Below are 14,852 nucleotides of genomic sequence, written 5' to 3'. Positions count from 1 at the left end.
CGTGAGCGGTGACAAAGGAGGCCGAGGCCGGTAAGTCAGGGGGCAGTGGAGGGCGTGACCGGAGCGGCAAGGAAGCAGAGCTTGCAACCTGGGCTTCCTCCCCTGCCTCGGGGGTGAAGTCTGGGTGCTGCCATCACCCGCCGGACTTGACCGATGCCAACAGGAGCCAGGACAAAGGGCTACGAAGTTAGGCGAGTATCCCTGCCCCCTAAGGCTGGGCGTCTGCGGCCACCCAACGACAGGCAGGCCAGGAGGAGGCCTCCCGGCAGGGTCGTGGCGTGAAGGGAACGCCTGTAAACAGCTTCCGCTCTCCCGCTACACCAAACCTCTGGGATCCTTGCTCTTGCTGGTGGTCAGATGTCCAGAAAACAGAAGGAACTTAAGAATCAAAAGAGGAATAACGCACGGCTCTCCTAAGCCGTGCTCGTCTCAGGCCACAGACGGGTCAGACAAGAAATGATGGATTCTCGCTGCCCGTGCGGGGCGCGGGCGGGGTCGTCGGGTCTCCGGGAGGGCCAGGGGTCGGAGGTGAGTGACAGTGGCTAAGTGTGGCTGGGCAGAGCGGGGGCGGCAGTAAAGCCCCCTCACGGCACCGCAACTGCTCAGGCCGACCGCGAATCTCCCTGGGTTCTGGCTGAACGGAAGTGACTCTCCTCTGTGAAGACACCATCTAGAACTCTGCTCGGAAACACTGGCAGGCACCGAGATACTAGGCTGTCAAAGGGCCTTACTTCCCTCAGATCCAGCAAAATAAGTGACGTTTAAAAGAACTTGCACATGAAAACCGAATGGGGGGTGGGGGGTGGGGGAAATCTTGATTTTCCTCAAATCCTCAGGCCTTGAATCTAGGCACAGCACACAAACACCACGTGAAACCAACAGCGTGAGTTCAATGTCACCTTGGAAAATAAAGGTCACTCTGGGGTGACGGTTCTTTATACAAATATTATGCTTCCCCCTGAGCCCCACTACCAAAAAGGGGGGGAAATAATAAGAAATCCAAAAATAGAAAACAACTTCTTGTAAAGTGTAAACTTATCCTCTGGAGTTTTTATATTACATACGCTAGAAACGTGCATTTGTTTCCGCTGGGATGTAAGAAAATAGGTCTATCAGTATTACTTATAAATCAGATTAATCCTCAAGACAAGTGACTCACTGTTAGAACACCACTTCCAATTTTAGTAAATCACATCTTTAGCAAAATTATAAATTCTCACCACAAGCAAAACGGGTTTGGGTTCCAGCCAATGAGAACAAGCTACTCTTAACACCGCCACTCGCTGATTCGTTTCCTACACTATTGGGAACGGAGATTACCGCCGAGGAACCCGGGACCTTACGTGGTCTTCAAACCCCCAATCAAATTCCCGTCAGCACTGAACTCTGCAGACTGAGAGGTGACACACGGGCAAGCAGTCCCGGGGAGCGACGACGGTTCACTCAGAGACGAAAGGGGCGCAAGAGATGACCGAGGCATCCCCCAAGGATCAAGGCACAGAGGAAGGGGGACCTCGCTCCACGTGGGAGCCTGGCTTCTCTGTAGGTCACGGCGTGGCTCTTGGGGCTGCTGGCGCGACACAAGTCTGTCTTGCCGTGGGTCCCCGGGCGGAAGTCCTGAGGACAGCGCGGGGACCGGGCTCCCGTGTGGCGGCGCTGGGCGGGGTGGGGTGGAGGGGACGAGGCTCCAGACTCCTAACACGGCCACCCCACCAGAGTGGCATTCGGTACGGCCACCCAGAGACTGCTCACCTGAGGGTGGGGAGGGAAGGTACGGGCGTTTTCCGCCACGGGCCTCGGCAGAGGCCTCGGCCCCAGGTCCGGCCAAAGAAGCGGGCGCGCGCCGGGGCGCGCGGCTCTGAAGGGGACCTCCACCGCGGGCTTACCTCTCTCCTGACTGCCAGATACAGCAAAGCCTGGCTTATCCAGAGAACAGCTGGGGTCTTCTCATTAACTCACTTCCATCAAACTACCCAATGGATAACAGATTCTGAACGAATAAAACAAAGCGTCTGAAGTTAAAATTTTCATTTTATGATTCAGAAGGCACTTCAAAATTCCGGAGAGCCAGAGGGTCACTGTCATTAGGTCACCAGCCCTCCTGTGCAGGACCGATGGAGAAGGTGGAAGAGACAGGGCTACATCTTGGACCTGATGGTGTCCTGGACATCTTGTAAATAAATCTCAGGCATTAGCTAGTTTGTCAATTACCTTGCAGAGTCAAGCCTACAGCACAGAGACACCCGGTGTGTTTGCATTTTGAATACATGGGATTTTGCTGTTATCTTGGCGGCTTATAAAACATTCTCACGAGCCCGATATGGGACTCGAAGTAAAATTCAAAAATTATAACCGTACATTTAGGAGGTCACAACGTGAGAGGTCAAGTACTCACTGAGTACAACTTTCTTAATCATCGCATCACCCTGCCAATCTGCGCTCGGTACCCGGCTGGAAGCGTGACGTTAATAAGCCGCTGGGCACTCAACTGCTGCACCTGCCAGCGTGCGAAGACCCCACCGGACGGGGGGAGCCAAGGCTCTCAAGCCAACGGCCAAGAACCGGAAGCGCTTCCCGAGCCGCGGAGGCGCCCGCTGCCCCCTCTGCTCGCGCCCCGCCTGGTCGCCAGCTTACCTGGAGCGCGCGCACAGGCCGGGGCACGACTGTTTCAGCCACGCTTTTGCTGGGGGAGCTAAAATCAAAATCCTATCTCCCACGGGTCCGGCTGGGGGTCCTCTGAGGTAGTTCCTTAACTCGGGACGCCTGTCACCTACTCGCTCTCAGAGCTCAGCACGCGTAGGAAGGACCAAAACATCTATGTGCTGCTTCAATCACCAGTCACCGTAGCTGAGCGCGAAAGTAAAGGAAACTTCAGTTGCTTTATTTGGCTTCCAATTTCTGGGAGGCTCAAGAATTGGAATTATTCTGGACAACAAAAGGAAATAAGACTGTGCTTACAGAGCTTTCTCTGCCGTATTCTTTCTGTAGGATTGCTGTTTTATTGTTGCCCTTTCTGTTACATGGGCTGTACACATCAGGTGGTAAAAGGTACAATACATTCTACAACTGAGCACCACTTTCTGTAACTGAACAGGCAAAGAGAGTACACTGAACATCAGCATCTGGCAGTATTTTTCGGGAAAAAAAAAGTGACTAAAATGGGTTTAAATTGATTAACACTATTAAATCACATCTAATATTTGGTACTACATGATTCAATACAGCTATACGATACAATTATACAAAATGTGTTAACATCAAAGAATACAACCAAAATTAAGATAGCAAACAAAACCTATAGAACTTTTTTTTTTTTTACAGGAAAATACTTTTGAAGTATGCATGTAACTGCCCATTCTTTTAAAGAAAATCTACTGCAAGCAAAGTTATCAACCTCCAGAAAAATCACACGTAGCATTACTAAGCATATCCCCAAAAAGTGTACAATATGCACACTTGGAAAATACAAAATTAAAAAAATTGTAAGCAACAGGTGAGCTTCGTATTTATAAGAATGTGAAAAGAAGTCCCGTTTTCAGCACTGTTGTATAAAGAATCGTCTTTTGATGCGAAGTTCATGAATTGTCCTCCTGTTGGGACCACACTTTACAAAAACACCGTGTTTTTGAAACGAGATTACAGAGCAAGACAGAGCATCGTAGCCATGTCATCTTATTAAAGTTTGTTTTTTTTTTTTTTAATTTTTACTACTTTATCAAAACATGTCCCTTAGGTGTGTAGGATTCATTTTTAAAATTCTTTCCTAGAAACAATATACAAAGGAGAGGCGTCTTTATTCCCCATCACACTCCTGGAAGATGCTCCCCGGGGTCGAGAAGGGTCTTCTCCGTTCCTCTTCTCACTGGTTGTTTTTGGCCTTAGCGTGTGTTAAGATGTGAGATTTCAGGTTAGTCGACTGAGCAAACTTCTTATTACAGCCGTCGAAGGGGCACACGTAGGGCCTGTCCCCGGTATGGATGCGCACGTGTGTGCGCAAATTGAAGTCCAGTGAAAAGCGCTTCCCGCAGCCTTCGAACGTGCACTGTCCAGGAGAGACCAGAGAGAACCCGCTCAGACTCTGACCAGGCCCCGAGGGCGCGAGCAGCTGGCTGCTGCGCCACGGAACGGCCCGCTCCCCTCACCAGACGCCGTTCCCTCCCTGTTCTGGGGAAGCGTGCCCGTCCCGTCACCGGGTAACTCCTGAACCCGCCTCACGACTTATTTCAATACGAGGGAGGAGAAATACCAAGAATCTCCCTCAGTATCATGTTAAGGTGTTCGTATTTCTGTCGATGTTTCAAATACGAAACTACAAATGAGGGGAGCCCGGGGGGGCTCAGGTGGCTAAGGGTCTGACTTCGGCTCAGGTCACGATCTCACGGCTCGTGTGAGTTTGAGCCCAGCATCGGCTCTGTGATGACCGCTCGGAGCCTGGGGCCTGCTTCGCATTCTGTCTCCGTCTCTCTCTGCCCCTCCCCCGCTAGCGCACGGTCTCTCTAATCTAAACCAACATTAAATAAATCAACAAACAAATGATTAGGAAGAGTTCTGGCGTCAAGTGTCAAAAGCACCATGTTGGGATGCCAGGCTGGCTGTCAGAAAAGCATGTGACTCTCGGTTTTGGGGTCGTGAGTTTGAGCCCCACGTGGGGTACAGATATTACTTAAATAAAAGTTAAATAAGGGGCGCCTGGGTGGCCCGGTCGGTTGAGCATCTGACTTTGGCTCAGGTCATGATCTCACGGTTTGGGAGTTCGAGCCCCGCATCAGGTTGTGTGCTGACTGCTCGGAGCCTGGAGCCTGCTTCAGACTCTGAGTCTCCCTCTCTTTGCCCCCCACCGCACCCCCCGCTTGTGCTCCATAAGCATTAAAAAAAGTTACAAAAAAAAAAAAAAAAAAAAAAAAAAAGAACCCCGTTAGAGCTGTATTGCTAGTTCGTTCACTGGTCACGGGTTTCTAAAAAACAAGACAAAACGTTAACTATCCTTATTCTCGTCCGGTAAGATGTCGTGAGTTCCCGGTCGATTAGGAACTCAACATGCTTAAATCAACCACAGGAAACAAACTGCTTGCACACCACCGTGAGCGCACTAGCAATGCAGTTTTAGGCTTACGTGAGCAATCCTGTTGTTCCCTGCAGGTGAGATACGCCCCCTCAACCCCCCCTCCCACCCCCACCCTACAGCCCGCCTCCAGGACCTGAGATCCGGCCTGTGGGGAAGTCGAGAGCCAGGCAGCCCTTCTCAGTATTTCCTCGGGACACCAGTTTTGTCTCTCGCAGAAGAGCACTCAGAGCGCTCGGTCTCTGGGCTGCGTCTCCCGAGCACCCACGGCCCTGCCTACACCTGCAGGCGGCGGGGAAGGGGAAGGGACTGGCTCTACCTGAAAGGGCTTCTCTCCAGTATGAACCAGTTGGTGTCGTTTTAGTTTTGAGCTCTCGACAAAAGCTTTGCCACATTCTGCACAGACGTGGACTCTGGGGCCGTGGGTGTGCAGATGTTTTCTCATGGCAGAGTTATCCCTGAACATCTTTGTGCAGCCCTTCGAACAGAGAGAGAAGCTTAGTGGTTCACACTGCAGCTGTTACAAAGGATCCAACCGCTTAATCGCCTTCACTGATACAAGAAACCACGTAACCCCCCCAACGCCCCCCCTTAAATTTTACTTAGTATTACAATAGAAATGTCGTATCATTTAAGACAAAAAACGAGCTAGCTGGAAAGGGCCTTCTCATTTACCGCAAACCCTTCTTACAGAAGAGGAAACTGAGGCTCAGAGATGTCTTCAGGTAGACTTGCCCAAGGTCACACCGCTAGTAGGAGCCGAGCTGGGAATAGAACCCAGCACCCTGGCTTCCGGCCACACCGCAGCCGCCTCACCTGATAGGCCACCCCCACCCCCACCCCGATGGAGTAACACAAGCCCTGATAAACCAAAGGAGGTGAACTGGCGGCTGTCCACCACGACCTTGGGTGGGCCCCTTATTCTGTGCTGCAAGAATGGGCTGTCCTCCGTCGCCTACTGTTCCCTCTTCTCTCTTTGCCTCTTCCCCTTTCTTGACAGAGAAAGAAGAGCGTCTCCAAGGAAGGACAACTGCAGAAGAAACTGACTCGGTGAGACACCAGAAGAGAAGCAGGCGCGCGGGCACCAGGGCAGGGCGGGGAGGCGGGCGGGCACATGGTGCTCCCGAGAAGCATGGCCTCGCAGCCCTGGCAGTTTCTTCTGCAGTTGCTGTCCAGGGATGGAGGAGTGGGGTGGGCGGACAGCACACCGGGGTCCTCCCGGGAGGGGAGAGCCACAGCTTTTCCGCTTTGACCCTCAGTCTGGGTTTCCATTTAGAAGATGGGATTTTCAAAAACGTAATTTGGAAAAGGAGGACACAGAGAAGTTAGAGGGGACGACAGGCTCGGAAGGCGTAACTGTTTTCAAATGCTTATTTGCTTTTTGGCCCCAAAGGAAACAGTGTCCCACTTCAAGATCCCCACGGTGAGAGCGTTAAAAAAAGGACGCAAAGAAGCCGGGAGGTCAACACGAGGACCAATTGAGACTTCTCCTCCTCCAACTGTCGATCTTTAAAAAACATTCTTTATTCCATTAAACATTTCTCTCTTCTTTCTCTTCGCCTACGTGGTACTTCTTTATCTGTTAGTTTTCCATCCATCCAATTAGGTGTGAAACACACCCAGCCAACACCTCCAAGGACTTTTTGGACCGGCCTTCTGTTTGGAAGGCTAACCACATTTGAAAACAATTAAGCACCCCTCGAGTAACACACAATTGACAGGGTAAATTAAGAAAATTATGCAGGATATGAAGTTTATTAGGCTTGCTTTAGTGACATCCAAAATAATTTCCAAATTTCCACAATGAGTTTACAGTCCCATGAAGGTCCGCGGGTGAGACACAATCCCAAGTCTTAAGACTGACTTGTTAATGATCCAATAAGGAGAAATAAAATCCTAACACTGCATATTCAATATATAAGAAGAGTAAAAACATTGGCACCCTACAGTAACCCCATTTAATACCATTTAAATTTAAGTGGCCTTTACTGAACAACAAAACTTACATCACAAACAGAGCCTCCTGAATTTAGAAACCAAAGATTGTAGTTCCTCACTTAATGATCAGATGGAAATTAAAGTGCAGATTTCTCAGGAGCTCTCTAAATCTTTGCTGGCAGTTTAACGAAGACCTTCCCCCTAGCATTACTTACTTTATGAGGGCAAGCTATTGTTCTTGGAGCATCATCTTCTTTAATTTTTCTTGGCTTCATTCTTACCAAAAAAGAAAAAAAAAAAAGAAAAAAAAAAAGAAGAGAGAGAAAGAGATTTGTAGGAGTGGGTAGACTCATCTGGCATAAATCATATAGCCCCTGAAATGTTTTCCTTATAGATACAAACCACTAAGATCACAACACGCGTCCAGGAGGGAAGGGATGCGACCACCGCAGCGAGCACCCGTGACCGGGAAGCACCTTCCCATTTCACAGATGCGGAAGCTGGCGCTCACGGAGGTGGGGCCGCTGCCAGGGTCTCCCAGCGAGTGAGCGGGGGCAGCTCAGAACGGACCGGCCCTGAGGTCAGGGTGCTTCCAGGACCTGCTCTTTCCTTCAAGCTCTTTAAATAACACAAGAGACCACCAGCCCAGACCACAGAGGAATCTCCTAGCGGGAGCAAAGCATGGTGTCCAGGGGCAGCAGCTGTGATGGTAAAGCTGCCTTGTGAAAAGGAAGCGGCAGGTACGGGAGGGTCTTGGACGTACATCCCTCCGATACCGCTACAAAAAAAGGGGAGGGAGGGTTCATTTCATACTGACGGGCCTTATCTTTAAAATACTTTTTTAAAAGGTACAGAATAGTTCTTGTAAACAGAATTACTTACATTATCTCTGGAAAGAGACACAGTAACAAACTGTTGGTAGCGAGGCTTGACGGGGGAGCCCCTATGGGTTCCTATGGGAGCCCCTGGTGGCCAGGCGGGACGGGAACACCCCATACCCTTTCCCTTTCCCACTGTTTAATTTTTATCATACTACTTTTGGTGGCGGTGGGGGGGGAGATTACCATTTTTCAAAAAATAAGTGCGTTTTTTAAGTGACAGCGATTTCTGGCCCTGCTCCGGGACCGGGTAAAACAAGAGGCCTGATCACGTACGTGGGCAGCGGGGAGAGCCCTGTGCCGAGTCACTACCCAGCGAGCTTGCTGATTTGATAGCTTACCTACCTGCTATTTCCACTGAACCAACCTTTGGTCATTTGTCAAAACTCTCTCTCCAAATACTCCCTACAGATCTGTGTGTGGTAGAGGGGTGAGAGATTAAGAGTTCCTAGAAAAACTAGAAAAACAGATTTACATCTCTGAAACAGACGTTCTCTCCTGTCCCTACGTCTGTCACCTCACGCTCCTAGGTGAGGACACACAGTTAACAGGTAAGCAAGAGAGTCAGTGAGGCCTTCCCAAGAAGAGCTAACTTACCAGCGCTCTTTCGGTACAAAAGATCTCTGTGGTCTTCTTTAAGTTAGCCAAGGCCCTAACGATACCCTTCTTCACCCTCGGTCTGGGAAAAGGGCGACCGGAAGCTTCCATTTGATAAAACCTGAACTCACGTAGTCACCTAGTTAAAACTCTCCATCCCTGGGCGAGCATCATTGAAACAATTTACCTGGTGGCTGTAACTTATTTCTACACTTCACTTGATCTCAGCCAAAAGGCCCGAGAAGTGATGTGTAATTTACTTCTAAGGAGTTTGTTCAAAGTCGCATACCCTTCCCACTTTAAATTCTAGCAGAGCGTTTTCGTCTTGGTACCCGCCCCCATTCCAACCCTGTAGAAAGCACGTTCTTTCTTGGACTTGGAAGATCACCCCATCAGTTAGCAGATACTTTCTAAGTGCCTGTTTGTATACAGGGCTCTGAACTATCCGGTTATCTTAAACACCACTAAATCCTGGAGCTCAAGAACGAGCTCGCAGAACTAAGGAGAACAGAAATTTGGTGCCACTGCGCCACCTGGAGGTAACAGCAGAGTTCGGAAGACAACAGTGATTCACATGAGAGGGTTCTACTCCAGTCAGTAGTATTTTATTAAAAATAAAAAAGGATATATTAAGAACCAAGCTTCAGTCTTTATAATGTTCATCCTTTGACGACTGCACTGAAATGCTCTTTGTCTCGATTGCGGAAGTGGCTACATGACTGCGCCTGTCCAAATTCTCTCAGGTGGCACTCACCTAAGAGAGGGTGGATTTCACTCTATGCAAATTACGTTAATAAACCGACTCTGACAGATTAAGTCACAGACAACCACTTCCTGTCCCACCCATCTGGGGTCAATGTCAGTGAGGTGCCTGCATCAGTAGGACAGGTGTGCCCACGCTACCTTCCATACAGTTTCTTAAATTTATTCCTAGGAACTTGATTTTCAAAAAATGTTGATCATGGAAATTTTCAAATATACACTAAATTAAAGAGCATAGTACCCTGTACCATTTACCAAACTCTCGATTTCTTAAATGTCATTATTACCATTATCGAAATGGTATTCTTCTTAAAATGTCATTTGCAAAATGTGTGCCAGCATTTAGCAGTATCACTGATTTTAGAAAGTTTAAAATGTACTTGGACAAACACCCTTGGACTCAAGAAGGAAGTGGAAGGCTTAACTGCGGCCACTCTTAAGTTCCTTGGCAAATCCTCCTTCTTCACTACAGAGTGGCAAATGAGGCAGTAATGTTGGTACCTTTTACATTTTACTTGAAGGCAAACACTGAAAAGGTCATTTTCCAAAACCTAGATTGAAAAGTAGTTGTGTGTGTGTGTGTGTGTGTGAATAAAGACTAAAATTAAAATCTTCGTGGCACCAACTGATATATAAACCTACAAAATAAAGTGGCTGAAATCCTAAAAAAGAACAAATTTTAAAAAGACTAAAATCCTATGCTGCTACTCAGAGCATCTCCTCAGCCCGTCCCAACTGCTCAGAATAACCAGGACTGGAGTTTCTCCTTGACTGGGATCCTTTGCAAAGGACACCAGGGACGGTGGCTAGGCGTTGTGGCGGAGCCAGGACGGGGGCAGACCTGGCGGGGACTCCTATGGCCGCGTGACCTTGAGCAAATCACTGAACTTCTCAGCCTCAGTTTCTTACTCTGTAAAAAGGCAGAATGCTACCTGCTTTAGAGCTGCCAAGACTGAAAGGGATGATGTACACGAAGCTCTTGGGGGAATGGCAGCTATTATTATCCCCGGCTGTGTGCTAAGTGGGCCTAGCTAAAAATGAGTTCGTTCCTTTAAAAAAAAAAAAAAAAAAAAAGCCAGTCAGACTCAACAACCCAGAAGGTTCTGGTGCTCTAAGCCCCCGTTTTCAACTGAAGGGCTGAGAGACTGAAGAAAAATGGCACAAACAGAAAGGCGCCTTCAATGTATTGCGAATTACAAGCAGGAGCCAGGCAGCCAACAAGAGAAGCTTCTCGCTCTGTTATAGAAACGGGGCCCGGGCTCCCGGTGGCCTGGCCGCCGGCTTCCCACCAGCTCACTCCGCACACGTGGAGGGAACAACCCGGTAAAGCCTGGACTCCGGGGCCAAAACCGGCAGGAGTTTCCTGGCACAATTTTCAGCAGGGGGAAACCGCCAAAGTTCTAAATTGCCCCAGAAGCCAAGATGGAGCGTTTTTGAAGGAGCCGATTCTTGAATGAAAATCAGCCCGTTTGCTGCCAAACAAGCTTCCTCGCCTCCAGACCAGAACCCCCACCGTGACCGTGAGTGACCGTGACCATGACCGTGCTGGTGGGGCTGGGGCGGAAGGCCCCCGGGGCATGGCTCTACCCACAGCCGCAGCTCCCCTCCCTTCCCGGTGCAGAGAATACCGCTGCCCCAGACAGATGAGCGAAGCAGACGGTACATATTCCCACGATGGTCCTCTCGGCCCCACTAGCACATCTCCTCTCTACGCTGACCCCATGAAGGAGTCTCGGGGTGGGAGCGGACAACGACAAAAATGACCAAGCTGGGACTGACCTAACCGCTCTTAATTCTGCTCGTTCTAGACTACCGGTTTCCCAAGGGCTGACTTTAGTTGATGAAAAGGGCACACAGCTTGTCTGATTTCACCAGGAAGTGGAACTCGCCTGGGCCCACCCACCGACCACTTTTTCAAGTATCAAAAAGAACGAAGGCACCGCCCCAATACCAGGACTTTCAAATTAAAGCCCCGATTTCTTACACTTGCTCCCACGCGTGTAACCAATTTACCACTGACCGGTTTTCTAGGCTCGGTGTGGCAGGGCACCCGAACCATTCCTCGCTCAGTTTTCAGGTCCGGGGCGCACGCAGGAGAGGGAAAAGCAGCGAACACGCCGCCTCAAGCCAACAGCTGAGTCACAGAGTGGAGGTGGATAGAGACGGGAGGCCAGCAGAGCAAGTTCTGTGGGTCTTTACAGATGAAGACGACGGGGTCTGGCCACCGACAGTTGGAAACTTGGTGCCTTTCTGTCTTTGGCTTTCAGAGCCCCCGTCCCCAGTGCCAGGGCCCCTGCAGAACCCTATTCGGCAGCTGGTCACACCCATTCTCAAAATGCAAAGACCTAACAAAATAGGGCATTCCAGGCTCCAGCATCTCTCACCACCGCCACCGTCCAATTAGAGACTGGGAAGGCTTGACATGACCCGTTCCACGACACTATGGACAACAGGGATGAGCGTGCGCCCAACCGTATACCCCCACTTTTGTATACACCGTCAGGAAGAGCAAGATCTCATTCTATTCCGTACACAGAATGAAATCTTTAACAGGCTCACCAGCAAAGAGACACACACTATACTCAGATTACGTACACACACTGCCTACTGCAGAACGTACCTGTGCACTAGGACCGCACTTCCTGCTCGAGGGGCCCCACGTGGGGGCTTTAGGACGCGGAGAGACTTGCAGAGTCGGGGCAAACACGTTCTCTGCACTTTATCAAATTTATGCCCATTTTTAGGCCATGGCTTTCTTAGCACTGCCTCTCTCTTCAGGGGGTTTCTGATCATCTTCCTTTTTTAGAAAACTCTTTCCCGTACCACTAACACCTCCTGGCTTCCCCTCCTACCCATTCTCCATTCCCACTGCGGAATGAACTCAACTTTTCCTGAAGAAACTCTTACAACTCACCCAACTTTCTATTCTGAGTTGAACGTGTTTCCAGCCTGCCTCACAGCTGCCTTCTTGACTGTCTGTTCACCAGATTCTTTAGGAAGGCTTCTTTGGATGTGCTGGAGGAGATCTGCAGGTGACCCCCCCAGAAAGGGTGCGTGCAACACCAAACAAATCCTTCCGTGTCTAAAATCGCCACTATTTTGCCTGGTATTTGACTGGCAGCTTGGCTGGATCAAGGATTCCAGGTTTGTAGTAACTTTTCCTCACCAAATCGCAAAACGTGCCTCCATTGTCTTCTAATTATTGCTGGTGAAGAACAGTCTCATTCGGATTTCGTGGGGTTGAAGACAGCCCTGATGCCCAGGCAAGGCCACATGAAAACGAGCAGAAACGTCTACTCCACAACAGTGACACGGGCCTCCTGAGTATAGGGCCGAGCTTTCAGATCAGCGACCCCAATTCGTCAGCGAGAGGGAACAAGGCCGAGGGTCACCGTTCTGCTCACCAGCCCCAGGTTCCTTCTCTCCGTAAAACCCTGCCTCTACCCTCTGCTCCTCCACTGAAATACTTCGTGATGTCGAACTTAGAGAAATGTTATTTGTCCCTCTCTCGGACCTTCTGACCAGCCCAGAGGCTTCGGTGATGCTGTCCTTACTCTCCCAATCCACCCCCTATCTGCATGAACGGGCCCTCTCTGCTGTCACTGGTTCCCTTGCCCTCCGGGCACAGGGTTTTCCCAAGCCTTTGTGCTGCGGTCTTTCCTCTCAGCAACCACCCTCTCACCTTCCGGCTTCACCCCCCCCGCATCAGAGCAGTCTAGCCCTAACTTACTTCCTGAAACCACCTCGAGTCCAACAGGGATGACTCATTAGCATCTAAAACCAAACACTGCCGACCCTGAACCCCAGACCGGCACCCTCTCCCAATCTCTCCTGTCACCTAAGGTGCGAAGCTTTGAACATCCATTTTGATTCCTTTCTCGCTGAGACACACAGCCGGACTGGCTCTCAACTTTTTCCACCATCCCCTGCCACGTTGATCGCATCGATTCTTTCATAGTCTGGCCGCCACAGTCCTGGCTCGGGCCTCCGTGACCTCTCCCTCTTGCTGGCTGCACCTGCACCAAGCCAGCCTGGAGACGGCTGAAACGGAATCCTCTCCACGTCCACCTCTGATCACAGAGCCCCTTCTCTACTGTTCACACACCTTTGGCCCCGCCCGCTTCACGCTGAAAATGTCCACATACGTTGGCCCAGTACTCACAGAGCTCAACGATCTCTTCAACTGTCTCCCTGTGAGCATCTGAATTCCCAGCCAAACCTATTTTTCTGAACACACAGTGGATGAGGGCTGACTACGCACCTTCCACTGTGCACATGCCACACTAGCCATCAGTCCCGAGGAAATCCTGTCTGCCCGCCAAATCTGAGCGCCTACAAGGCTCAGATCACGTGCCACCCCTTCTACAAGCTTTCCATGACTCCTATGCTCCGTGTCTCTACCCCTGAGAGAGCAGCCCCTATCCTCACTGAAGTCCAAGTGCAGTAACGAGACGTGACTAACTTTAAAAATACGTGACAGGGGCGCCTGGGTGGCGGAGTCGGTTAAGCGTCCGACTTCAGCCAGGTCACAATCTCGCGGTCCGTGAGTTCGAGCCCCGCGTCAGGCTCTGGGCTGATGGCTCGGAGCCTGGAGCCTGTTTCCGATTCTGTGTCTCCCTCTCTCTCTGCCCCTCCCCCGTTCATGCTCTGTCTCTCTCTGTCCCAAAAAAAAAAAAAAAAAAAAAAAAAATACGTGACAATACTAAACACTGGCAAGAAATCGGACTCAGATCTGTCCAAATACTCTAATCTCACTGCTGACTATGTATCTACAGACTCCATTTTTATTTGCGTTTTTGGAGGAAAGTATGGAGTTAATATTTGAGTAACATACCAGTATTTAAAATATGAAGGCAACAAAAGCCGGGACAAAGTGTCCTCAACAAGAGGACAGAAGCCTGAACTTTTTTGGGTAAGCCGTGATCAGTCAGAAATAAGCTAATGCGTATGATTCTCCACGACTGCAGTTTCACAGGATAGGACAAAAGGGCACAAACCCCTTTTTGACAACACATCTGACACGTGGTGAAACGGAGGCCCCAAATGGCAGGAGGTTACCCACCTTGTTTTCGGCAGGGCTGGGAGAAACGAGGACATTCCAGGGCCTCCAGCTCTTATCTACTCCCCTCTGCTCTCAGGAGAAAGAAAAGAGAGGGCCCCGTTCTGTTCCCAGATGGTGTGGGATCACAAAGATTTCTCTCTTCCTGTTCCTGTCCCTGCCTAACTAAATTTCCTGGCTATTCCAGGCTTCATTCACCCTCAGGTTGGGAAAAGACGTAGTCCTTCTGCTCCAGAGTTTATGAGTTCTTTTCACTTTATTTACAAGTTTGTCTTTGAGTGTGTTCTCACATCCTCATAACGACTGCCAAACGGCACTGGAAAATAAACAACATGAAAAGCGGCCGAGGCTTCTGTGGGAACCCAGCCCGTCTCAGACAAGACGAACCTGCAGTGGGTTCAGATCGTCCCGACTGCTCACCTTGGACGGTCACGGGGGGTCCTGGCCCTGAAAATGCTTGGTCTCATCCTCTCGCGCCAGCTTTAAGTAACAAAACCCCGGGAGCTTCACTGATGGCGTGCTGCAGTACGAACGGACGTGCCTTCCCAGTGGCCAG

At 50.0% G+C, this 14,852-nt stretch overlaps 1 protein-coding gene across 1 annotated transcript in view; it reads right to left on the bottom strand.

Moving 5' to 3' along the window:
* Positions 1-2,860: 2,860 nt before the first annotated feature.
* Positions 2,861-14,852, bottom strand: part of YY1 (YY1 transcription factor) — a 29,502-nt gene continuing 17,510 nt past the window's right edge. Inside the window, exons 3-5 of the mRNA XM_019462252.2 lie at positions 7,216-7,276; positions 5,382-5,540; positions 2,861-4,042 (exon numbers count right to left, since the gene is read on the bottom strand). Coding sequence (XP_019317797.1) covers positions 3,860-4,042; positions 5,382-5,540; positions 7,216-7,276 — 403 coding nt within the window. The 3' untranslated portion in view covers positions 2,861-3,859. The remainder of the gene's footprint in view (positions 4,043-5,381; positions 5,541-7,215; positions 7,277-14,852) is intronic.

This window comes from Panthera pardus, unplaced genomic scaffold (genome assembly GCF_024362965.1).
Source record: "Panthera pardus isolate Hobbes unplaced genomic scaffold, ASM2436296v1 HiC_scaffold_24, whole genome shotgun sequence".
Lineage (NCBI taxonomy): Eukaryota > Metazoa > Chordata > Mammalia > Carnivora > Felidae > Panthera > Panthera pardus.
This window is presented reverse-complemented; position numbering and strand designations above follow the sequence as displayed.